Source organism: Saimiri boliviensis, chromosome 19, assembly GCF_048565385.1.
Source record: "Saimiri boliviensis isolate mSaiBol1 chromosome 19, mSaiBol1.pri, whole genome shotgun sequence".
NCBI classification, from domain to species: domain Eukaryota; kingdom Metazoa; phylum Chordata; class Mammalia; order Primates; family Cebidae; genus Saimiri; species Saimiri boliviensis.
Genome location: NC_133467.1, coordinates 33190188 through 33216493, shown reverse-complemented (window position 1 = coordinate 33216493; position 26306 = coordinate 33190188). Strand labels below are relative to the sequence as shown.

At 50.6% G+C, this 26306-nt stretch overlaps 1 protein-coding gene across 2 annotated transcripts in view; it reads left to right on the top strand.

Annotated features, from left to right (window-relative positions):
• Positions 1–369: 369 nt before the first annotated feature.
• KIRREL1 (kirre like nephrin family adhesion molecule 1) overlaps positions 370–26306 on the top strand; it is a 106006-nt gene continuing 80069 nt past the window's right edge. The window contains exon 1 of one of the 2 annotated variants that reach the window (XM_039460194.2): positions 370–516. In XM_039460194.2, the coding sequence (XP_039316128.1) occupies positions 465–516 (52 nt within the window). In that variant the 5' untranslated portion in view covers positions 370–464. The remainder of the gene's footprint in view (positions 517–26306) is intronic. The other variant, XM_039460193.2, reaches the window with a different exon arrangement.

Here is a 26306-nt window from a genome sequence, read left to right as displayed (position 1 = left end):
GAGGGGTGTGCGTGTGTGCGCGCGCTTTGGGGGGGAGGGCAGGGGGAGGGCCCGTGAAGGGAGGCGCCGTCGGAGGGAGAGTAGACGTCAGGCGGAGGGAGGGAGGCAGGGAGGCAGGCAGGCAGGGAGGCAGGGGGAGAGAGGGAAGGAAGAGAAGGGGAGAGAAGGGGGTTGCAAAAACCGAAAGAGACCCAGAGAGTTAAAGCTTGAAAGGAGAAATAATTAAAGGGGGAGGGCGACCGGGACGAGAAAAAGGACTGGGAGGAAAGAGAGATAAAGAGAATCGGAGGGCAGGGAAGTGAGTTTGTGCGCGTGAGTGTGCGCGCGCGCGCGTGTGTGTGCAGGGGCGGGCGCGGGCGGGCGGGGGGCGGGCTCCCGGGCTCCCCTCCTCCCCAGCCCGCTCCTCTCGCTCGCTCGCCAACTCCGGGCCCCAGCCGCGGGCGGGCGCACGGCGGGCGGACAGCATGCTGAGCCTCCTCGTCTGGATCCTCACTCTCTCCGATACTTTCTCCCAAGGTAAGGGCCCCCAGCCCGCCCGCGGACGCTTGGCTCCCCGCCGGGGCCCGGGCACTGCGCCCCCGCTGGGGGAGTGCGGGGGTGCCCGGCGGCCCGCGGCCAGCCTCCGGGTCCGGACGCCACGAGGCGGGGGCTCGGTCTGGGCGCAGAGCCCCGGGGGCGGGGGCGCGGAGTAACGGGGGCCTGGGGAGAATGAGTTTTCCGTTGATTTGCCCAAGTTGTTTCCTCTGGCTGCGCGGGAGAACCGAGCCTTGGGGCCGCCTGGGCTGGAGGTCCGAGTGAAGCGGGGAACCGAACGCTTTCTCCCGAGCTTCTGGCAGCCCTGCCGACCCTCGTCCTCTGAGGCCGGGGTTCCGGACGCCCGAGTCCAGGCTAAGGGGAAGGCTGGGAAGAGGGTGGGATTTCGGATTTCGGGCGCGGGGGTGAGCGGAAAGCTGGGTCCCACCTCTCGAAGATGTTGCTGAGGGGATCCCTCTACTCCAGCCCACCCCCTCGGGGGACTGAGTCTGAACCGCGGCTCCAGGCTGCCTGGGGCTGCCCCCTCTAGAGGATGGGAGGGGTGTCTCGGGCCCCTCCTTCTAGAGGAAGGGATTTGGAACCCCTGCCCGCGGAGGCTTTGAGTGGAGAGTGGAGTTCCAAATACAGCTTCAGGCCCGCTTGATACGGAGGGGGGAACTCACCGGGGCGGGGGCGGGGGCGGCGGAGGGAGGGGGCTGACACTCTACTTGGGCTCAGGAAAAGTGTTGATGTCTGGGGTTATTTGGAACTGGCAGGGGAGAGGCTGGGAGGTGAGGGAGGTGGTTGAGAGAGGTGAGGATGTCAGTGTATCCTGGGCAGGGCTGGGGTTGGGGGAGGGAAGAGGGCTGAGGGAACCAAGGGTCCAGAATGCAGCAGGGACTGGGGTCTGTGGGAGTTGGTTCTTGCCTCCCAGGTCTGGTTCTAAGGCAGACTGAATCCTGCTGAACTCCTTCCCTCCCCAAAAATGGAGCTGACACACAGAAATTGACACACAAACACCGTAAAACATTCGCAGACACTGAGACAGACTACTCACCTACTGAGACAGAGACATTCCCGCAAACATCCCCCACACTGAGACAGACACATATACACAAAGACACTGAGACATCTGAGGAAGACAGATTCCTCCCCCAGATCCGTGCACACATTCATCCACCCAAACGTTACAACTACACACAGTACATGTATGCAGGCGTTTACAAGGACAGGCCACACGCTCGCTCAGAAACCAACCCTCCAGCAAACAAAGAAACTTGAACAGACATTCATAAGGGCAGACACCTATGGAGATGTGCAGACTGCAGATGGTGGAGGTGGTCTCTTTTAGGGGGTGTCTGGGAATGGATCTGGGTAGAGCAGCCTCAGGCATTATTGCCCTGCTTTCAGTCCCTTCCTGCGTTTGTAGGTGCGGTGTTATGCTGGACCTTTCCTCTCCTTGCCAAAGGAGCTCCAAAGGCAAAGCTTGGCTGAGTTGGTGGGGGCAGGTCTTGATTCGTCTCTCCCCATAGGGCACCCATGCCAGCCCCCCCAACACACATATGGGAAGGGCACACATCTGTGGTGTGAGCCAAGAGTGGGAGGTGGTGCTGGAGGAAAGGAGGAGGCCTGGCCCTGGGGTTGGCAGGCCAGGCCAGCCACTTGGCAGAAAGTTGGGAAGATGACTGAAGTTCTGACTTTGTTCAGCCAAGCTGCTGGTGACGGGGAGGAAGGGGGGCGGGCCGTGGTGGCGGTGGTAGAGGGGGCCCCGGGGTCGGTATTGGTTTATGTTGGGGGCAAGCTTGTATCTGCCCCTTTCTTGCAGTCCTTGCAGGTCAGCAGCATGGATACAAAGCAGCAGTTAGCAAACAGGAGAGACATGTGGATTGAATCGGGGATAGAAAGAAGTGTGTGCTGTGTGCCTTTCCCTCTGGAGAGGAGTGAGAGGCTAGGGAATGCTGAGCTCCCACCTCCCTGCTCCAACAGGGATGAAAGCAGGACCTGGCGAAAGTATCTAGGGTGGGGGGAGAGGATACCAAAGAAAAGGGTTAGACTAGACAGGAGGGGAGAGAAAGCACTCGTGAGTGTTCGGGGGAAGCTTGGCAAGGGACTGGGGAGGAGGCCAGGAGGGAAGGAGTGGGGGTCTGGGGAGACTGGGACACACACGGGGGTGGAGGGCTTGGCAGGCCCCCTTTCCTCAGCCTCCATCCTCAGAAAGGAGTTCCAGGTCAGGGACTGGGGCAGTGGGAGAGGGAACGGAGAGGGGCGCTACATCAGGGAGGAGGGATGGGGGCTGGGAAGTGGGGATGGGGGAAGTAGGTGTCAGGAAGAGGCCATAGAATTGGGGGGGGGCGAGCAGAGAGGCGAGGGGAAGGGGAGACTCAGCCTAGGCTGAGAAATAAAAATTGCATTTTAAAGAATTTCAATGGGCTTCATCAATCTTCATTTTTCACTAAATAATTTTCTGTATCTTATCTAAATGAAAACCATTATCCTTCCCCCCGTTTCCATCATGTGCCGGCTCCACAGACTGATTGCGCCGAAAATTGAAATATTTATTCATTTTCTGGGAGATTTTCTCGCTCCCTAGTCTCGGGGAGGAGAAATTGAAAAAGAAAGATTATAGCTAATCAGAGCAATGTGGGATGACAGGCCGGCTCGGGGCGGGAGCTGCCTCCAGAGGGGGGATGGATGTGGGGGCAGGAGAAAAATAAGCCCAGCCAGTCCCCAAAGCTACCCCCGCCGACCCCCCCCGCCCCCACTTTCCTGTCATAGCTTTTGAGGGGGGTAAAGGGTAAAGGGAAGAGGCCCAAGGGCCTCCTAAATTCCCAGGATTCAACTCCCGGAGTGCAGCTGAATCCCGGCAGAGAACAGCGGAACAGTGGGTCTGGAGAGTGGCTGGGCACCCCCCTCCGGGGGCAACACACAGACACATACGTACGCTTCAGATGTCCCACTTCTGCCCAGAGCAGGGCACTGAGATGGGGGAAGAAGCAGGGGAGACACGGCAGAAACCAGGACACTGGGTTCCTCTCCTTGACCTTGACTGGACTCCGCTTTCTGACTTGTACTCACTTAGACCCAACGGGAGGGTGTGAACCTAGGACCCGGAGCCTCAGCCCTGGGCCCCAGAGCACCCGGAGGAGGCGTCCAGGCCTTCTGGCCCCTGCGCCTTCCCACAGCTGAGTGGTTGGTTGTTCTGGCTCTGCCTTGGGTGCCCCAGGGAGATGAGAGTAAGCCCCACCTCTTCCCCAGCCCTACTCCTCTAGGACCTCTTTACGTCCTTGCAGGGACTAAGTCTTAATTTCTGGTCTGGCACAGTGCTAAGCATGTGGTAAGTGCCCCTTAAAAACCTTATCAATTGATTGTGCTGCGGTGCTGGAAAGAGGCAGCATTCAGTGGCGATTAAATCACAGACTCGCATCCAGCCCTCACCTCCAGCACTTGGTAGTCATAAGCTTGAGCAAGTCATGTGTCTTCTCTGTGCCTTGGCATGCTCTTCCAGAAGTGAGAATAGAAGTCATACCTCCTCAGGTTGTGGTGGCACTTGAATATGTTAATCCACGTAAGGTGCATGGAACAGCATCAGGCACAGCGAGAAGTGCTCAGTTGCAATCTTGACTTTGAGGTGAGACAGACAGGCATTCGAGTTGTCTGTGTTTTTTCTTCTCTTTATGATTCGGCTGTGTGTGTGTGTGTGTGTGTGTGTGTGTGTGTGTGTGTGTGTGTGTATGTGTGTATGCGCGCGCGCTTGGTCCTGGGCTTCAATAACCCTCTTCTTTGTATCTCTCCTGGAAAGAACTGGGTTGTAGCCGACCCTGAAGGAGAAACTGATCCCCTCCTTGAAGATCTCAGAAAAGATCTGGGGAAGGGATCTGAGGAGAGAGAACAACAGTGGAGGAGGTTGGCATTCGAATGAGAAGCAACCAGAGCTCTTGTGTGAAACACGGAGGGACCCTAGCCCCGAGGTAGCAGCATTTCGGAGTCTGAAAATAATATGGATCATTTATTGAGCCCTGTGTTAATTACTTCATATGCATTATTTAATTTAATCCGTGCTACAACCCCCTGAGATTGGCTCTGTAATTAACCCCATTTCATGGATGAGAAACTGAGATTTATTTATTTATTTATTTATTTTTGGATAGGGTCTTGCTCTGCCGCCCAGGCTAGAGTGCACTGGTGTGATTGTGGCTCACTGCAACCTCCTTCTTGGCGCAAGCCATCCTCCTACCTCAGCCTCCTAAATAGCTGGGACCACACACACCTAGCTGATTTTTTTTTTTTTCTTTTGGAGAGATGGGTCTTGGTATGTTGCACAGGCTAGTCTCAAACTCCAGGACTCAAGTGCTCCTTCCACCTCGGCCTCCCAAAGTGCTGGGATTAAAGGTGTGAGCTACTGTAGCTCGCCAAGAAACTGAGCTGTAGATACATTAAGTATCTCTTTAGGATACCCAGCTGATCCCAAAGCCTGTACCCTTCTCCTTTGCCAGATCCTACACGCTAGCAGAGACTGATGCTGGGCTGGGACCGGAATTTCCCTGGTCCATAGCAGAATGAGAACTAGGAAGAAAAGGGAGTATTAAATAAAGGTAAACTCGCTCACTTTTTTTTTTTTTTTTTTTTTGAGACGGAGTTTCGCTCTTGTTACCCAGGCTGGAGTGCAATGGCATGATCTCGGCTCACCGCAACCTCCACCTTCTAGGTTCAGGCGATTCTCCTGTCTCAGCCTCCTGAGTAGCTGGGATTACAAGCACGCACCACCATGCCCAGCTAATTTTTTGTATTTTTAGTAGAGACGGGGTTTCACCTTGTTGACCAAGATGGTCTCGATCTCTTGACCTTGTGATCCACCCGCCTCAGCCTCCCAAAGTGCTGGGATTACAGGCTTGAGCCACTGCGCCTGGCTACTCGCTCACATTTTAAAAGCAATCTTTTATTCTGAGATTCTGTCCTACATCTGTTGGTGTTGAATTGTTTTTCTTTGATATGATAAATCTAGCAAATGACTTTTTTCAAGGACTTGGCAAATAAAAAGGTTTATTTCTTTTTATTTTTATTTTTTAAAGATGGGGTTTCACCATGATGGCCAGGCTGGTCTTGAACTCCTGCACTGAGGTGATCCACCCACCTCGGCCTCCCAAAGTGCTAGGATTATAGGTGTGAGCCACCGCGCCCGGCCAAAAAGTTTTATTTCTAATATTAAACACAAATTTAATCTAATATTAAACTAAGAAATTGGGGAATTACTCTTTTTCCATGCAAGACTGACTCCTGAAGAGGCCCAGAGCCATACAGAGGCAAGAGAAGCACTGAGAGGGGGTCTGGGGGAAGAATCCTGGGGCCAGGGTTTCCCCAAGTGTCAGCTTCCAAATTTGTCTGGTCCCTAGGTAGGCTGATAGAATTGGAGCCTAGGGCCTTTGCTGGCTCCTTCCAACTTGCCTGGGGAAGTTTTTAACCCTCCTTCTCAGCCTGTGCTCTGGGGAACTGCCTGACCTAGGGTGGTGAAAGTGATTGTAGGAGGTCAACTCCATACCAAAGCATCAAAATAACCTTTTATTGAATTCCTACTGTGTGCTTTTCAGGCTAATGTTACTCCCATTTTATAGATAAAGAAACCACAGTTGGGAGTTTTAAGTAATTTGCTTTAGGGCACACCTGGGGCGTTAGATTCCAGATTCAAACTCTCTTTTGTCTCACTACAAAGCCCCTTGAGTGTCCTTCAACCTGCCCAGAAGAGCCACACCCTCTCTCTCTTAGAGTTAAGGCAGCTGTGGAAGGACAGGAGGAGAGGCTGGGCCTTTTTTCCTTTCCTGGTGCCTCACTCAGCTCAGCCCTCTCCCCCAGTTCTCAGCCCAGAAATGCCAAGGCCATATCTATCTCCCTGCCTTGCTTTGATGATCATTTGTGAAGCACAAATTAGATGTCAGGATGCATGTTTTAATCAGTTGGGCTGGGAGCAGTAAATACTGCCTCTTGTCAGAAGGAGGTATGGAAAGCCTCAATCCCACTGGCCGCAGTGGCTCTTACCTGTAATCCCAGTACTTTGGGAGGCTGAAGCAGGCGGATCACCTGAGGTCCACAGTTCGAGACCAGCCTGGCCAACATGGTGAAACCCTGACCGTACTAGTAATACAAAGAAATAGCTGGATGTGGTGGCGCATGCCTGTAATCCCAGCTTCTCGGAGGCTGAAGCAGGAGAATGGCTTGAGCCTGAGAGGCGGAGGTTGCAGCAACCTGAGATCACGCCATTGCACTCCAGCCTGGGAGACAGACACCATCTCAAAAAAAAAAAAAAAAAAAGAGAGAGAGAGAAAAAAGCCTCAATCCTTTTCCTCCCACCATTAGAGTCTTTTATCTTTGTATCTGTATGGGGCTTGGCAATTTTAGCAACTTTTTACAACATTTGATAGAGAGATACAATCATCTTACCATGTAGGCAGGATAGTTATTTCTCTGTTTAATAGATGAGAAAACAGAGACCTAAAGAAATTAAATAAATTGCAAAGGGGTGGCAGTTGTTCTGGAGGGAGGGGATGGGGACAAATTCCTTAATCTCCACAATTTCTGGGAGATGTTTCCATCTGAGGCTAGAGAATTATCTCTTCATTCGTCCAGAGGTGAGAAAGCTGTGCCCCTTCCCGACCTACCAGTTCCTGTCTGGTTCCTTCCCAGGGCCTCTGGGCCGGTGTACTTGGCAGTCTCCTGGAGGGTGCTTTGACCTGGAAAAGGATGGGGTGTAGGGGTGGCTAGTCAGCGGTAGAGGAGAAAGAGGCTGTCATGTCCTTGATCCTCAAATGTGAAACCAGGGAGCAGGAAGAGGCAGTTTCAGAAATCAGGAAGAATAATGGGCTCTCTCAGTGCGAGGGAGAAAGCCATTCACTTCTGTGATGGGCTATTTTGTATTTTGCATATATTAGTAACTAATGTAATACTGACAGTAATTGTCGAAGTTAGGTGTTATCCCCATTTTACAGATGGGCAAACAGGGATCCAAAGAAGTTAAGCAGATGGTCCAAGATGATCCAGCTAGTAAGAGACAGAGCCAGGACTAGAACCCAAACAGGAAGGTTGGGGTGGGGGCTGAGGATAATTCCCAGAAGGAAGACTGCACATCTACCTAGTCCACATTACTGCGGCATGCAAGCGTGTAAATGCGATCTCACTGTATGCATAGGCATATATATTCACACATGCCTTCACTTGCAGCTATCCATGCAACCACTTCTTCTTCCCATACACATCAGGACAGCTGTCTCTCACCTTTACGCCAGTCCTTTCGGTCACCGGAGCACGAGTGTGCAACAGAACTCCATTCTTGTGGGTCAGTTTTCTTCTAGCAATAGCAGCCCTCTGAGTCTTCAAAGGCACTGCTTTTCGCCTTGCCTCGCATGCTCCTCTCTGATAGGTGCCACGCACTGTGAGTTTTGAAAGTTGAGAAAGAAGCTTGGGGTTCCTCATTCTGTAACACTGATCCCTCTCCATTCTGTAGCTCCACCTCTTACACCTTCCCACCCCTGATTGTGACAATGCAAACCTGATTAAGCTCTTGGAGCATCCAGGATAAAAGCTGCTCCGGCTCCCAGACACCACTGAAGATGACATTTTCCTTTCGTCTTCCTGTCCCTCTCGTTCTTCCTCTATCAGCTGACTCCAAGCTCCCAGCTTGTCCTTCTCTCATTGTTTAATTTATTCAGCCACTTTTATTAACCTCTGTTGTCTCCAGGGGCCGCAGTCCTCATCCTTCTCTGCCCTCCTTGAGCCCATTGAACAAACTAGGGATCGTATTTAAATAAATGAGCCTTGCAGCCAGCCAACCTCCTCAGGATTAAGGGTCTTAAATCCAGGGGTAGAAATCTCCAGAACTCTCTAGCAAATTCCATTAGTTTCCCAGGAGAGAATGCTGCTGCTACATCATTCCTTTTGCGGTCTGGCTCTGGAAGGTGATGGGAGACTCACCCAGAATGCTGTGGGGCTTGGGTTTTGAGGCAGGGAATGGATAACAGGAACCCAAGTGTCTGCAGGTGTACTCGGCGCCCAGCAGAATTATCCCAGGAGGCTGTCCCATTCTAGGCCGGCTTCGAAATCTACTAGGTATTGGATGCCTTTTCTCTCTGCCCCCTCTGAGGCAGTCTGAGGCATATATCCTCACTGGAAGATGTGTGAGAAGAGGAAGGACTTTTGGTTCCTTCCTTTAGTGAAAGAGAATTGTGTGCTTACTGTGTGCAAGGCTCCAGTGTTGCAAAGTGAATAATGTACTATTTCCCTGCCCTTGAGGATCTCACTTTGTGATTTGGGTGCAAATTACTTAATCTCAGTAGGCCTCACTTTCCTCTTTCACCAGATGGGGAGAATTATTATTATTATTATTATTTTTTTTTTTTTTTTTTGAGACGGAGTTTGGCTCTTGTTACCCAGGCTGGAGTGCAATGGCGCGATCTCGGCTCACTGCAACCTCCGCCTCCTGGGTTCGGGCAATTCTCCTGCCTCAGCCTCCTGAGTAGCTGGGATTACAGGCACGCGCCACCATGCCCAGCTAATGTTTTGTATTTTTAGTAGAGACGGGGTTTCACCATGTTGACCAGGATGGTCTTGATCTCTTGACCTCGTGATCCACCCACCTCGGCCTCCCAAAGTGCTGGGATTACAGGCTTGAGCCCCCACGCCCGGCCGAGAATTATTATTTTTTAATCATCAACCGTACATTACTATATGCAAAACACACTGGTAGGCATTGTATGGACTAAAAAATATGACAGCACGTAGCACATGGTCTTTCCCTTCTAAGAAACTAAGATATACGTACAAGAAGACTGCTGGTGGTGCAAGGCGTGGAGTCATTGGTGCTGAGGTAGCAGTGTGCAGGTCAGAGCTGGAGAGTCCAGAGAAGGGAGTTTGCTGGTGGGCAGAAGTGACCAGGAAGGGCTCCATGGAGGAGGTGGGCCCAAGGGAGGACAGGACATGGATGTGGCAGGAAGAGGGAGAGCATTACCAGACCTGCTGGACTTCCTACACCAAGATGTTGCTGCTGGGATGTGTGGGGGACACTGAGGCCATTTGGACTGAGGATTTGGGTTGGTTGGGAAGAAATAGATGAGATGATCCGGAACGGTAGATTGGGGACAGACCGGAGGAGGCGTGCTAGAGCCAGGCCAAAGGCTTCTTACAAAGTAGGCCCCGTAACAACTAGGGAGCCATGGATTTCTGTTTTTTATTTTATTTATTTATTTATTTTTGAGACGGAGTCTCGCTGTGTCGCCCAGGCTGGAGTGCAGAGGTGCGATCTCAGCTCACTGCAACCTCCGCTTCCTGGGTTCAAGCGATTCTCCTGCCTCAGCCTCCCTAGTAGATGGAACTACAGGCACCCGCCACCACACCCAGCTAATTTTTGTATTTTTAGTAGAGATGGGTTTCCCCATATTGGCCAGGCTGCTCTCGAACTTCTGACCTTGTGATCCACCTGCCTCGGCCTCCCAAAGGGCTGGGATTACAGGGGTGGGCCACTGCACTTGGCCAGGATTTCTGTTATTTATTTATTTATTTATTTATTTATTTATTTAGAGACGGAGTTTCGCTCTTGTTACCCAGGCTGGAGTGCAATGGCACGATCTCGGCTCACCGCAACCTCTGCCTCCTGGGTTCAGGCAATTCTCCTGCCTCAGCCTCTTAAGTAGCTGGGATTACAGGCACGTGCCACCATGCCCAGCTAATTTTTTGTATTTTTTTTTAGTAGAGACAGGGTTTCACCATGTTGACCAGGATGGTCTCGATCTTTTGACCTTGTGATCCACCCTCCTCGGCCTCCCAAAGTGCTGGGATTACAGGCTTGAGCCACCGCGCCCGGCATTATTTATTTATTTATTTACTTTTAAAGACAGGGTTTCACCATGTTGGTTAGGCTGCTTTTGAACTTCCAACCTCAGGTGATCCACCCGCCTTGGCCTCCGAAGTGCTTGGATTACAGGCGTGAGCCACCACGCCCGGCCTAGGATTTCTGTTTTTTTAAGCAGGCAAAGGATGTGTTTAAAACATATGTACTCCCCATTTCATTTCTCACCAAAGCCTCCCCTCTTCTTAAACACCACGTCTACTGGAGATGCTATAGAAATTTGTAACCTCTCCAATTAAAAACATGAAAAAAACCCCAGATAACCAAGGTTTGGCCAGGCAGAAGTGAACAGAAAATCTTAGAGAAATATCAGTTCTGCCTTGGGATGTCTCAGATCTGTGGCTTAAGCTCCAGAGACTTTGGGAGAATGAGGAAATCTTTTTCTCTGAGAATCCTTCAGTGTAAGATAAAGATGCCTGGAGGCAGAGTTCAATGGCTCTGCAGCCTGACTCTGAGACCAGCTCTCTGTTACCTGTCCCCACCAGGCTTGGGCCATGTCTACACTGCCCAGAGTCAAGGGGAGCCCTCTGCTTCCATCAGAGGGCCGGCCCATCCGGTTCGGCTCCCTTCAGGGTCAGTTCTGGGCCATTTCCATTGGTCGGTGTGGCTTTAGATACATGTGCATTTAGAAGCGGAGCCTAAAGATTGTTAAAGCTTCTGCTAGGAAGCGAGCTTTGGTTTTTCATATGGAATCCTTGGAAGAGGGTCCCACCAGGGGGGTGAGAGGATGTGTTCAACTTTCAAATGTGTTGTTTTTTTAAATGCCTGTGCTGGGCCAAGGCCTGGGGTTGGAAAGGTAGCTGAGCTTTTAGTCCCTGTTCTTGAAGCACTCTCAGTATGGTGTGGGAGATGGATGTATAAACACATATTGACAATTTTATAAGATAAAGGTTGAGAGAGAGGTATGTGAAACATGCTGAAGCCTAACTGTCCAGTGAGGGGGAGCGGAACAGGGAGCCGGGAGGGGGAGGGGGCCACAGATGTGAGTCTCGGGGGCTGCGGAGCCTCTGGAATGCGGTGCCTCGAGATATCCAGGCTCTGGACAATCCCCGATTGTACCCCCTGCTCCGGATGGAAGGAGCCGAGGAATCCAAAGGAGTGAGCCCTGGTCCCTCCCAAGGATTATGATTTCCAGGAACAAAGGCAGTTTATATAAAGCACACTTCCCCCAAATCAAATCTCCCAGCCTCTTGGAGAGTCCAGTTCTGTACTCTCCACCCCCCACTCCCACCCAATAAGGCTGTTTCTAAATTAACTTTGTCCTTGTAATCAGCTTAGCTGAGTTTTTATTATTATTATTATTATTTTTCCTCCTCCTTCCTGAATTCTCCCAGGAACAGCCCGGGGCCCTGCTCGCTCCATTACCCAGCATCGTCAGGCCATGAGGTGCTTTTAACTGCTTCTTCCCATTCCATTCGCTTAACTGGGAGGTTATTAAAAGGAAAGGAGCAGAGGTGGGCAGACAGGGCAGAGAAAGAGAGAACACAGCAGAGAGTGAAGGCGTTTCAAAGGAGCAGAAACCCAGGGCTAGGCAGGCTGGCAGAATGCAGCCTCTGAGAGAAGTCGAAGTTTTCATCCTGACTCCCGAGTCATCCAGAAGGACATTTCATCTAGACAGTGGGTCTCCTGGGTTTGAATCCAAAACCCTGGGCAATTGACTTGCTCCTCTTTGTCTCAGTCCTCCCTACCGCTCCCCTCTCTCCCTGGAAATCTATCAGCTTGACCTCACTGTGAGGGATGGGGGACTCCCAGAGGTCCCACACTCGCCTCATTGCGCGACCCTCCCCACACACACTCTGGCTGCGCTGCCAGCACCAGAACCCTCCAGCATTCACCCCCGGGGCAGCTACATTCTGGATGACGTTGTATCTCAGACTGCCGTGCCTATCACACCGCACACATCTGGGAAGTCTCCCTTCATCAGGCAGTGGGTGAAGTGAGAATGCAAACTCACTTCAATGTCAGTTTGAGCCAAATATAATTAGAAAGGAAAATCTCTGACTTTGCAGGAAAAAAAAAAATCAAATGCATTGCAAAGCCAAGTTGAAATGACTTCTGGATTATCTGCACCGCTGCCGCTCTCCATTTATGCAGAAAATCGAGAGGGGAACCTGTAAAGCCTGTGCCTAGGGGATTTAGTTCCTGCACATTGCCTTCGGTTTCATGCCAGGGTCGTGTTTTAAGACTGACCTCTTTCTTTTCTTTTTTTTTTCTTTCTTTTTTTTTTTTTTTTTTTTTGAGACGGAGTTTGGCTCTTGTTACCCAGGCTGGAGTGCAATGGCGCGATCTCGGCTCACCGCAACCTCCGCCTCCCGGGTTCAGGCAATTCTCCTGCCTCAGCCTCCTCAGTAGCTGGGATTACAGGCACGCGCCACCATGCCCAGCTAATGTTTTGTATTTTTAGTAGAGACGGGGTTTCACCGTGTTGACCAGGATGGTCTCGATCTCTTGACCTCGTGATCCACCCGCCTTGGCCTCCCAAAGTGCTGGGATTACAGGCTTGAGCCACCGCGCCCGGCCAAGACTGGCCTCTTTCAACACAACCTGGTTCCTGTAATTGGGATGTACCTAGAGTGCCCTGGGACCTCCTGACCAGGGGGCCTATGGCAGAGTCAGCCTCTTTGCCAGAGGGGCTTCTCCTTTGTGATCATGACAGAGTCATTTACCTGGAGCCTCAGTTTTCTCATCTATAAAATGTAAATGATTATATCTACCTCCTCGGATTCTTGTGAGGATTGAATGAGAGAATCAATATTGAGGAACAGTATCTGGAATACAATAGGTACTCAATAAATTAAAGTTTTTATTAATATGGCACAGTCCTTGCTTTTTACAGTTCAGTCCAAGGCAGATCTGGAGAAAACAGGCAATAGAAATGAGACATGAACAAAGAGGCCAAATACAGATCAGTCTGTTCACAGGGCCAAGGAGGGTGACCAGTGAGGTAGCTAACCCCTGAGCTCTGTTCTCTGGGGTTCTGTGCAGTGGGAGCTTTGGGAGGAGGCAGCACAGTATAATGGAAAGCACCCTGGTTTAGAATGAGGTCTGTGTCTTGGGTCTGGAAATTAAATGGCCTTTTTCCCTTTGTGAGTCTCAGTTTCCTCATCTGTAAAACGGAGTGATAGCACCCACTTTACCCTTTGTAAGTCCTGGAAAAGCACTATCAGGACAGTGTACAGTGAGCTCAACTATCATTTTCAACCCTGTCTTTCAGCCAGGTGTGGTGGCTCACTCCTGTAATCCCAGCACTTTGGGAGGCTGAGGCAGGCGGATCACTTTACATCAGGTGTTTGAGACCAGCCTGGCCAACATGGTGAAACCCCATCTTAACTAAAAATACAAAAATTCGCTGGACATGGTGATGTGTGCCTATAGTCCCAGCTACTCTGGAGGCTGAGGTGGGAGGATCACTTAAACCCAGGAGCAGAGGTTGCAGTGAGCGGAGATCACACCACTGCACTCCAGCCTGGGCCACAGAGCAAGACTCTGTCTCAAAAATAAATGAATAAATAAATGCTTTCTTTCCAGATTTCAACCCAGTATGTTAGAGCAATGATTCTCAAACTTTAACCTGCTTACGAAACATCTGGGGATCTTGTTAAAATGCAGATTCTGATTCACAAATCTGGGGTCAGATGGAAGTTCTTTCTATATTTGCACCAAGCTTTTGGGTGATGCTGATGCTTCCTGTCCTAAGACCCCACCTGGAGGTGTTAGAGGATGCTTTCCTTGGGGAAGTAGATCTTCAATGTTCGAATGAGAATCAAGAGGAAATAGAATTCATTTACCTGCATTCACTTTTCAGCCAGCTTAGTTGTATAACAGCCCTGATGGATCATTGATTCAGGAACATTGATATGTTCTTTTTCGGGAAGCAGGTTGGGGGACAGGAGAGTGCACAGGGTTGCCAGTGTGCCCATCCTGAGCTCCAAGATCGACCTGTCCAAGCTCCTCCTCCCTGCCACCTCACAAGCTCCCTGCTTCCCCACCCCACCTTGCCAAGTCTTCATTCAGGCTGCCAGCTGCGGAGTTGAAAAGCAACCTGCTGGTGCCCTGGTGGAAGCTCATCCGTGCTGGAACCGGTCATTTCCACCTTTTTTTTTTTTTTTAATGAAAAAAGTCCTCGTAATTCATCTCTCAATGGGAGATGCCAGGGAAAGCATTTTGACAGAGCTTCTGGCTGGGGCCTTGACCCTGTTGGCTTTGGCTTAAAAACTGGGTCATGAGCAAGTTGTGTGATTTGGGAAGGAAGGAAGGTCATAGACTTAACTGGGTACATGATTTGGGGGAGCCATGGGGAACCGTCTCTGGGCAGGTCAGCACCTCACACCCACACAGACCTTGTGATCGTTCAGCCCTCATGGTGAGCAAACGCACTCTCCCTCCTTTCTCTGTGTGCAGAACCCCAGGCTGTGAAAGGAGATTCACAGGCCAGAGGAGAGACTGCCTGCCTTCAGGATTCCCTTGGTTCTGTGGGAGAAGCCTGGTCCTTGCATGCAGGGAATCCTGTCTACTGGGGCAAACAGGAACTCCCATTAATTTTCCTTCACCTTCTCCTCTCCCCCGGAACATCAACACACATTCAGCCATCAGCAAGTGTGAATGAGAACACAGGCAAAGTAGGGATGGGGTGGGACCAATGTTCTTGGAATGCAGAACCTGAGGTCAGGAAGTTCCTTAAGAACCTCAAAGTGGACTCTCAAACTGTCTCTCTTTAGGTTGGACTGATTTGAACCAACCCAGAGACATCAGTGTTTGTCCGTTTTCTGAAGAGAAAGGAATTTCATTAGTACTCTCTGCTCACTCACTTTCATTTCAAATACTCCCTGGCAAGCAGGCAGTTCTTCTTTGTGTCTAACCTGAACCTTTACTTCTCCTGCATGGAAATTGTCTAATTAGGTGTTGTGACTGAATACATCTCCAGTCTTCTCTGTGTCTGGGTAAATAACATTTTCCCCAATAGGTTTATTTTCTTGTACTTCAGGGCAAAGCTCCTTGTAATAGAGAAGCAAGCCCAGAGAGGTCGTAGGCAAGACTGCCTCCTGGGCCCCATGTGAGCCCAAGCAGCTTATCTTGTTAGGGGTCAGATTTGCTTTCCAGCAAACCACCAAGGCTGTCCTCCCACAGTACCCCCAGCCAGGGCCAGGAGAACAGTGTTCACGAGAACCTGGCTGAGTCACCATGCCCTTACCTGTCTGGTTCCCCTTCTCAGCTGCTCAGAGCAGGAGGGGCTAGAGGGCTCTGGTGTCCTTCCCATCATTTCTAGCTGATGGCCTGAGGGCCCCTCCTCCTCTCTCAATGGGAGCCAGGCTGAGAGCTGGCATCTGCTGCTGAAGCCAGCATGTAGGAAAGTGGGCCTGCCCCACAGCCAGGGCCAGTTTTAGCTTAGGAGCAGGAATATTTTCCTCTTGGAATCACTCAGAAGTGTCCTTAGCCCCGCCTTGCCAGAATGGATCCCAAGAGATAGCAGTGTACGCAGAGAGAGGAGGGGATGAGTTTGTGTGATGGGGTGCCTGCCTTTGGGGATCTCCTAATCTGATGAGGGAGTGTGGGCATTGTCCTGGCATACTGGATCGTATAAGTGCAAACTCAGCTGTAAACTTGAACTTGAGGCTGGAGACTTGGTTTCTCTTACCAGCTGGCTAATTATAATGGGGGGACATGAGTTCCCATATCCCCCAGTGTATAAACACCTATAAAGATCATTTAAATAAGGGAAGCTTTTGGACCCTGTTATGCATCTGCACAGGAGAGGATAGAAAGAGACACTGCAGCTGGGTCAGCAGCAAGGGACAGTTCCTCAGAAGGGGTGGGGGGAAGAGGCAAGGGGGAACGTGGAACCAGGTGGAAGGAGGACTCCGGCTGGAGCCCATGAGAGAGGTGAAGACGATTCTTGTAGGAGGTCTCATAGAAAGGGTTAGGGGGGCAGAAGGAGGTCACCCAGCAAGGACTATGTGGGCCGGAGGGGCCGGAGGCTGAGACCTGCGGTATAGCCTTGTCAAGGGTGGTTCCTGCAGCTTTCACACATGCACAGGCAGGAGAGGACTGGGGTGCAATGTAAGTCCTCTGAAGAGGAGCCCGTGTGTCTGCAGGGAGAGTGCAGCGTGGGCAGCCTGTCCTGGAGTTACACCGGGCTCCAGCTTGAAGCCTGTCTGTGGGGCAGCCCGGGTTTGCTCGAGGGTAGTGCACCCTTCAAGGATAGGAGGCTGGGACAGCCGTGGCCGGAGTCCTGGCAGTGCAGCTCACCCGAGGCTGGCCGTCCACCGGCTGTCCCTGTGCCCTGGCTTCTCCCCACCCTGGCCGGATGCTCCCTGCTCCTTCCCTGTCTGTTGGTCTGTCACTCGGCAGGAGTGAAGTGCGCCCTGCTCCTGAAGCATTTGGAGCTTGATAATTTGTGGATTATAGCTAACTCTCGATAAAGATTCCCCTAATTGCTTGGCTCACCTCAGGTTCTATCATCAAAGCAAAGCCGGGAGGCCCCCCTCTCGCCCTCCTTTTCTTTTTATTATCTCTTAATTAATCATTCTGGCTTTCACACTTAGCAGATAATTACAGTCTCCTGGGCACGCAGCTCATTTTCATAACCTCCTGCTCCAAGCCGGCAGCTAGGGGGTGGGGAGGAAAAGGGAGAGAAGGGGAGAGTGGGAAGAGATACGCTGGAGGGAGAAAGGGACACTTGGGGTGGTGAGGCAGCACGGGAGCCAGGACCCCTGGGCTGCCCAGGGGACTCTGCCAGAGGGCAGGAGGCTGTGTCCCCTGGGAGGCCTCACCTGGTCTGCAACGCTGGCTGCCGGCACAGCCTTTATCCCCTGAGCTCCCTTGGCCTGCCCCAGGGGTACAGCAGGAGGTGTGTATAGGTTGGTGTCCAGAAAGCTTAGTGAAGGGCAGGAGATGGTCCCCAGTGAAGTTCAGTCGAGAAGGGCTGTGATGAGGAAAGGATGGGCAGAGCTGCCATCAAAACAGGCCCCGGAGACTGGCCGGGGGACTTTTCTGTTTTGGGCGAGCAGGACGCTTATCCTGAGCGGGTGGAAATGACCAGGGAGTGATCACTCAGTAGGATGATCAGACGAAGAGGGGAAGGCCTCACCTTTACTCAGTACCACGTGGGAGCCGTGCCAAGCGTCTCACAGTGTGCTCGTCACGCCCGTTTTAGAGATGAAGAAAACTGGAGAGCCAGTCATTTGTCCAAGTCACAACAAAGTCAGTCCAGGTCTGTCTGGTTAGTGGTAAAGGTCATGTTCTTTCCACCCAGTGGCCCGGTCTCCATGGGGTCAAGCACAGGACAGGACGTAATGGAAAAAGGGAGGGAGGAGACACCATTCCTGCTGGGCCTTCCCCTCTGGACCCAGTGGACGGTCAGCTCTGCTGTCACCTCTAGGCTTTCCTTGGGCTTTCACCCCAGAGATAAACAGAAAGGACACCTGTCCACAGGATGAATGGAGAGGCCCAAGAGACAGAAACCTTTGTCTGTGAGTTAGACACAGAGTTGGAACCGGGGACCCTAAGCTCTAGTGTGCCTCATGTCTGTCCCTCATTCCTGTTCCTCAGCAGTTCTTTGTGGCCCGAGCTTCTTCAGGTCCCCGAGAAGGGGATGAGGGATGTGGAAAAGTCCTTTCCCTGGGCGCACTGAATTTTCATTTATGACCCTAGTCCAGTGTGCTTGGATTTTAGAATTAAATGAAGTGGATCCTACTTCTTTGCCATTAACTAGCAGTTAGACCCTAGAATATAAACTCTGAGTTTCAATTTCTTCATTGGTAAATGGAAATCTTGAAAAGATTGGTGACAATATATGCAAAACAGAGCCTTTGACCCATGATGGGTGCTTCACAAATGGTGGCTGTTATTACTGCTACCATTATTACCGCCATACGTGAAAGCATCTAGCTTAGGAGAGAGCACATAAAGCAAATAAGTTTCTTAAAAAGTTGGTGAGGGCCGGGCATGGTGGCTCACACCTAATTTAATCCCAGCACTTTGGGAGGCCAAGGCGGGCAGATCACGAGATCAGGAGATCAAGACCATTCTGGCTAACACGGTCAAACTCTGTCTCTACTGAAAATACAAAAATTAGCTGGGCATGGTGGCTTGTGCCTGTAAACCCAACTACTTAGGAGGCTGAGGCAGGAGAATTGCTTGAATCAGGGAGTCAGAGGTTGCAGTGAGTGAAGATCAACTGCATTCCAGCCTGGCAACAGAGTGAGACTCCATCTCAAACAAACAAACAAACAAAAAAGGTGAGGGAGGGAGGGTCCTTTTGTTCTACTTCCTTGAAAAGTGGGGGAGGGCACAAAATTTCTACCTTGTGCTGCTTCTGGGGTGTGCTATTGAGAAAAGTCATGACAGCCTGTGCCGGTACAATTCTTTCCACAAATAATTGTCAGTTCAAGCTGGGGCTGCCTCTGGCTCCAAGCTCATTGGCACCAAGCTCCAAGAAAAGCCAATCTTGCCTCTGCGGCCTTCCAGACCTTGGACTGCCCACCTCAAGCCTGTGTGCCAATGGGTTAAACATATCGAGTGTCACATGGCTTGCAACTTCTGACTCAGCTTCTGGTTTCCTGGGCGTTACAATAGGAACATCTATATTCAGGAGGCAGTATGGAAAGAGCACTGGGTTGTATTTTAGGTCTGGATGTGGATTTTAGCCCCAGTTGTGCCTCTACTGGAGTGACCTTACTCAGTGACCTGGGCCTGTTTGCTTATAAAATGAGGTTAATCTCCAAGATTCTTTCTGGCTGCACAGTTTCCAACTCTTTGCTATTCAATGGGAGTTCATGAAAAGGACTGGCTCTTCCCAAGTGAGGTTCTGGATCTCTCTGATTTGGTTTGTGAGCCAAGGCCAGTGGTACTGATTTCAGAGGGCCAGAGCACAGGTATCCCAGGAGCAGCGTTTGCTCAGGAACTAGGGTGGAAGCAAACATATCCAAGGAGAGCAGGAGTCACCAACACACACACACACACACACACACACACACACACACACACACACTATCTCTCTCTCTCTCTCTCTCTCTCTCTGTCCTGAGAAAGTCCTAGCCTGCCCTGGAAGGTGGGAACCTGGACCAAGGGTCTGGCTGCTTGTGTGTGCATGTTGATAAGAGTTTCTCCCTGAAGAAACATGCTCTGGCTTTGCCCTGGACTTTAGCTTTGGTCTATGAAAAGGTTTTGCAGAATCTTGTGGGAACATAAACATTCGGCAGACTTCTTTCCCTGAAAGCTATTTCTTCTCTTTTTCTGGGAACTTTTGCCAGCAAGATCAAGGGCCCTCCACCCTTCCCTCCTCCCTCCCCTTTGCCTGAGACACCCAACCCCCTTTCTCCTCCTCTCCAAAATGAAAACAAAGTTAACTGGTGTGTACTGGGAATCATTTCAGAACAAACTGGGCCAGAAGAAAGGAGTAAAGCAAACAGATAGCTCTCCCAAGATGAGAAATTATAAGAAGTGAAAGGGAGAGAGAGAGAGAGAGAGAGAAAAAAAATAAGCCAATGGCATCAGTGGTGAAAAGTGAATTCCAGACATTTAAAATTCTTTTGGTTTTAATCATCTCAGAGGCTGACCAGAGCTGAGCTGTGGGGGAAGGGAAAAAATGAAAACCAGGGCCTTCTACGCGGAGCGGGCTGGAATCTCAGACTGTCTGCAAAGACATCCAGCCTTCCTGTGCAAGCTGCTCACTCTTCACAGCTCAGGCCTCATGACCTCCTGTGTGTGACCTCAGAAGGGTCACATCCCCCAGAGAGCCCATCCTGACTAAGCCTCTCTTTTTATCTCACTTTACTCTCAGTTTTCAAGCACTGACCTTTCGGTTTTCCAAGCGGATCGCCAGGCTCTGGATTCTGTTTTGTTAAAAGCAAAACGAACAGATGACAAACCACAGCCTGTTTCATAATCATGCCTCGGTCCCCTGCCTGAGGGTTGGACCCTCAGAGAAGCCCCAAGACCTTTTCCTCATCTATAAAATGGGCTGAAGAGCTGTGCCCAGCCTTAAAGAGCCTCCAGAAGGAACGGGGATCTGGGAGGAGCCTGGCGCTGGTCCCCTCCCACCCTGTGCCATCTCTACTGGTCACTTCAGGAGTCTCTCAAGGCTGCCCTTGTAGGAGGGGGTGGACGTATTTCACTGAGGTCTAGGGAACATATGGGGCCTTCTTGTCCGCTTTCTCAGGGGTAGGGCTGGTTGGCAGTGGGTGAAGCTCCTGGACACAGGTGGCTGGGAGATGGGATGAGGGATTCCAAGCTCTTTCCTTCCCTGGGCCGGGGTGGGTTTTAAGGTGAATGAGGGAACCAGTAGAGACAGGGTTTCACCATGTTGGCCAGGCTGCTCTCGAACTCCTGACCTCGAGATCCACCTGCCTCGGCCTCCCAAAGTGTTGGGATTACGGGCGTGAGCCACCGCACCTGGCGCCCACTTCACCTGTTTGTAGAAGATCAGTGGCTTTTGCTTCATGGAATGATGATAAAGATTGCATTAAATAACGTCCGTAGAATGTGTGGCTTGGTACCCAAGACGCTGTGAGCCAGTGGTATATGTTAGCTCTTACTGTTAAATCCTAATCTCGTTTTGGAGTGGTGTAATAAAAACAGTCCTGGATTTGTTATCAGAGACCTGAGTTCACATTCCATCTTCCTTTACCACTTTCTGCATGACCCTGTGCAAGTCTGTTTCCCTAACACTTTATAACATGGAATTCATGAGTCCTGGGATTCATAAGGCTGGGATTCTTGGGGTCTTCCTCAGAAGGGGAGGTGCGTTCTCCTCCTTCTGGTGCTTTGCCCCTCACCGGGAGTTGTGAATATAAGTTAATGTAAAGTCTATGGGGGCCAAGGCCTTTGTCTCAGCCTCCATTATCCCCCTGGTGCATGGGCACTCAGGAAATGTGAGATAAATCATGGTTATTGTAAGATACTAATCTATGAACAAAGAAGCCGAGGCCCAGAATGGGGAAATGACTTGCTTCGGCTGGACACAGCTGACCCTTTGCTGTGGGGGCTGCTCTGTGCATTGGAGGGGGCTTAGCTGCATTTCGTTCTCCACTCACTGGAAGCCACTAGCACCCCAGTTTCCGGGTGTGACAATTTAAAATGTCTTCAGACACTTCCAGATGTCACCTGGGAAGTAAAATTGCCTCAAGTGAGAACCGGCGAGCTAACCAGAGGAAAAGCTAGAACCGGAAATCAAGTCTTCTGACTCCCCTCCCGTAGCTTTTCCTAAAATGCCACAGGGTTGTCCACTTCTCCCGTTGTCCCCTACCCCATAACAGTAAGAGAGAGAGAGAGGTGTGTGTTGTCGAGGACAGAGTATTTTGTCCTCTAGCCCATTTCAGACATAACTAATTTCCACATAACCTGTCTGTCCAGGGTTGGGGACTAAGGAAGGAGGCAGGTGGCAAAGAGAGTCACCTGGGCAGTCCACTAAGCGAGTGGACGGAGGCCCTGACTTCCCCCAGAAGCATCTCATGTTCGTGGTGAGGACTGCTGGATGACCTGCCACTTCATCACCCTGAGCAGATAAAAGCAGACTCCTCGCGATGCCAGACAGAACTGTTGGAGGTGCCTGCGGCTGGCTCCCCATTTCTCCTCACCTTTCATACTCCCATCCCCCACAGTAGCTCTGAGAGGACCTAGGGCACCGTGGAGTACAGTTTGAAAATTACAGATTTAGCCGGGCGCGGTGGCTCAAGCCTGTAATCCCAGCACTTTGGGAGGCCGAGGCGGGTGGATCACGAGGTCAAGAGATCGAGACCAGCCTGGTCAACATGGTGAAACCCCGTCTCTACTAAAAATACAAAAAACTAGCTGGGCATGGTGGCGTGTGCCTGTAATCCCAGCTACTCAGGAGGCTGAGGCAGGAGAATTGCCTGAACCCAGGAGGCAGAGGTTGCGGTGAGCCGAGATCGTGCCATTGCACTCCAGCCTGGGTTAACAAGAGCGAAACTCCGTCTCAAAAAAAAAAAAAAAAGAAAGAAAATTACAGATTTATTCCAACCCTTGAACATTACAAATGAAAACCCAGACTCAGAGGGGAAGTGACCGGCTGTCCCATAGCGCTGACCAGAACTGCGAGCTCCACGTTAGCCTCTGCCCTTGCTCCTCAACCAGCACGCACACCTCCCCTCCGGCGACTGGAGAACGACCACTTCACCTAGGCTGTCTCCGCAGACCTCCCTGCCTCCCCCTCCCATTCCCCACTGCACAGATCAAAAAGTCCTTTCTGGGCTGGGGGTGGGGGTGGTGACTTAAGGAGCTTACTGTCCATTAATTGCTGGAGGAAGGTGGTGGTCCCTGGAGGATTTCAGGTGACACTGCTCCTGGGACTGTCAGCAGACCCCCCCCCCCATCTTCCCCAGAGATACCCTTATTTTTCAACCTCTGCCCCTATCCCTCCTAAGGGGCCTATTCTTGCTGTCATGGCAACCAGGGGATTAGGACCAGCTTGGAAGCCCAAAGATACGGGAGAGGGCTTAGTAAGAAGGCAGGTGGAAGGAGGAAATGAGAGAATGAGGTGACGATAAAAAAGCAGAGCTGGGTGGGGGAAGTGGAGGGCAATGAAGAAGGTGAAGGGAAGGGGGAGATGAGAGGGAGACCTCATCGAGAGTAAGAGAGAAAAAGGAGGGAGGAGGGGGAGGGAGGAGAGAGAGAGAGAAACCTCAACTTTTATTTAAAATCAGAGAGCAGTTGTAAGCCTGGAGTTGTTGCCATGGCAACAGCAAAGAAAAGGAGATAGAGAGCTTGTGAAGCCGTGAAAACCCAATAGGGGTAAATGTTTAAAGCCAGGAACAAAAACCATTCAGAGATAATTAAGTAACCGGCTGCAGGTTCCACACTCCTGCCCATTGTCCAGGACTCGGCCTGAGATTCCAGCCTCCTTCCCCCTCTCGCCTTCTCCCACCCTTTACTCCCTTCCCCTCACTCACAAGGATTTCAGAGCAGCAGTCAGGGAACACGCGACCCTCCCTGTGATCTTTCCTTTAGCGAGGGACTGACCTGCTTACTCTGGTCCCAGCTCCTCCGACCAACGCTGGGCGAGTTCTCTCTCCTTCACTCTTAAGAAAAATAGAGTCTTTATGGAGGGGTCGGGGGAAGGAGGCTTTGGTCAGATACATGGAAGAACTTCTTGACGCTGAGTTACTAGATGGATAACTAAGTTGTGGACTTCTTCCTTCCTTGGATGCGACAGGCAAGGCCCACCTCTGTGTGAACTGCGGCCCTCCAAGTCTCTGAATTGCTGAGATTCTTGGGGTCTTCCTCAGAAGGGGAGGTGCGTTCTCCTCCTTCCAGTGCTTTCCTGGGGCTACTTAACTATCTTTAATGCTACCACTAATTCCTTTTTGAATGCTTCTTAGGATTTTTCCAGCAGGCTTAATCTTCCCAAGCCTCAGGATGGCCAAAAGCTAAGCTGATATTTGGGAGGGTTAGGTGTACTCTCAAGAACTTTTTGTTATGCCAGAGTCCTTTTTTTCTTTTTGAAACGAGTTTCATAAAGTCATCTTACTCCTACCCCAGACATCACAACAGCTGGCTGGCCCCTCACCTCATCTCCTTAGGGAAATAATCTGTTGAGTCCTGCCATACCTTCAGTGTCTCCTAAGAAACTGTGAATATCAGAGGGGGCTGTGATGTCCTTTTCTTCCTCTCATCTCCCGTGCAGTTCTGAGCTGGGGGCCAAAATAGCTCAGTAAGAAGAGTCCTGGTTTGCACCTGCGGTACTCACACACTTCTGCCCACTGTTATCACCCACCTCCAGTCTGTTCCCGCATTTACTCTCAATTTTATCCTCCGACTAAGCCAGACCACTGGAGAGTTGCGAACCAAGACGGAAAGGTTTTGGCCCCTTGAAGAATTGCTTGTACTGAACTGAGCATTTGGTGCTGTGCCACCAGCCTGCACTGAGGAATGCTTTAAGAACAGCCCGGGGAGACTCCTTATTGCATTTATGGTAGGAATGTTCTCCAGGACATGGTTCAACACATCGCAGTGTCCTTTTATGAGGATCCATGGGAGAAAGTTTCACAGCGACTTTACCTAAGCCTCTCGTTCATTTTATTTTACGGATACTGTAAATTGTGTCATGAATTTCGAATTTTTCCTCTTTGCAATGGTTGCATGGAAGCTCAGGGCTAAACCTTGTACTTCATCTGATGAAACGCTTAGGATCTTTTTTTTTTTTTTTCTGAGACAAAGTCTCACTCTGTCACCAGGCTGGAGTACAGTGGTATGATCTGGGCTCACTGCAACCTCCGCCTCCCAGGTTCAAGCGATTCTCCTGCTTCAGCCTCTAGATGGGACTGCAGGCGCGCACCACCATGCCCAGCTAATTTTTGTATTTTTAGTAGAGACGGTTTCACCATGTTGGCCAGGATGGTCTCGATCTCTGTACCTCATGATCCACCCGCCTTGGCCTCCCAAAGTGCTGGGATTACAGGCGTGAGCCACCGCGCCAGGCCTGAGACGCTTAGGATCTTATGGCATATGTTTAGTATATTAGTTTTATCCCAACCTCAATTTATTTCTCTCCTGTTTTTAGTCTCTTTCCCTGCTTTCCTAATCACCACCATTCCCATCCCATTGTCCAGTTTCTTGTCTTATTTTTAGTCTCATTGACTGAACCTATGTATGCTGCTTCAGATTTTCTGCGGAACAAGTAAACTAATTGAGTTAAGATCTATAAAACATACAGCACAGTGCCTGACAAAAGCAAGCAAAGAAAATGTCAACTACTATTTTAAGTAAATAAATAATACAAATTGTTTCTAATCTTTATTTTAGAGATGTTGTAAATACAGACCAGAGACTGCAGAAAGCTAGCCAGATCAAAGGCCGCCAATTAAAGGCAATAAATATAGTTAACTCCCAGTTGACCCAAAAGAAGGAAGAGCCTTGACATGAGTAACACCCAGCCACTGATTTTTTTTAATCTTTTTTTTTTTTTAACTTTGGAATACATCTTGGTGATAATAATGATGATAAATAATCAGATTTGCCTCGCTTGTTAGAGTTGACTTGGTCTGCTATTTAAATGAGTTTCTAATTCCCTGCTCACACCAGACTGACAACCGAAACATTCTGGGTGGCAAAGGGAATCAGCTTGCCTGGGATTAAGATTTTTCCATGGATAATCTCCAAAGTGAGGAACCTATGTGTGAGTAATTGAGAGCTGACAGCATTTCGTCGGATCAGTTTTGCCTAGTCAGACAGGGAGAGAACTAAGCCCAGGAAAGACAATAGGCTAAGCCTAGAGGAGGCTGACAGAGTGTGACTTCTTTCTATTTCTCAGCCTCGCTTGCACAGTCAGCCCTAGCTCAGGTGAGGCTGGCCTGAGTTCTTTGTCTCTTTCTTATTTGCTCATTTCCACCAACCTTTCATTTGGTCCAAGGGTAAAAAGAAAAAGAGGAAAAAATCATCATTTGCCCATTTCCAGCCAACCTTTTATTTGGTCCAAGGGTAAAAAGAAAAAGAAGGCCGGGTGCGGTGGTGGTTCAAACCTATAATCCCAGCACTTTGGGAGGCTGAGGCGGGTGGATCATGAGGTCAAGAGATCGAGACCATCCTGGTCAACATGGTGAAACCCCGTCTCAACTAAAAAATACAAAAATTAGCTGAGTATGCCGGCGCGCGCCTGTAGTCCCAGCTACTCGGGAAGCTGAGGCAGGAGAATTGCTTGAACCCAGGAGGTGGAGGTTGTGGTGGGCCGAGATCGAGCCATTGCACTCCAGCCTGGGCAACAAGAACAAAACTCCGTCTGAAAAAAAAAAAGAAAAGAAAAGAAAAAAATCGCAATGACATCTCTGTTTTGCTCAACCCCGCCTTCACTGAGCATTTACTATACGCTAGGCACTGTCAGGTCCCTGCGAGCTCCCTTTCCTGCTGAGGATGGGTTCCAGCTGAGACGCTGCTCAGCGCAAGCAGCCCA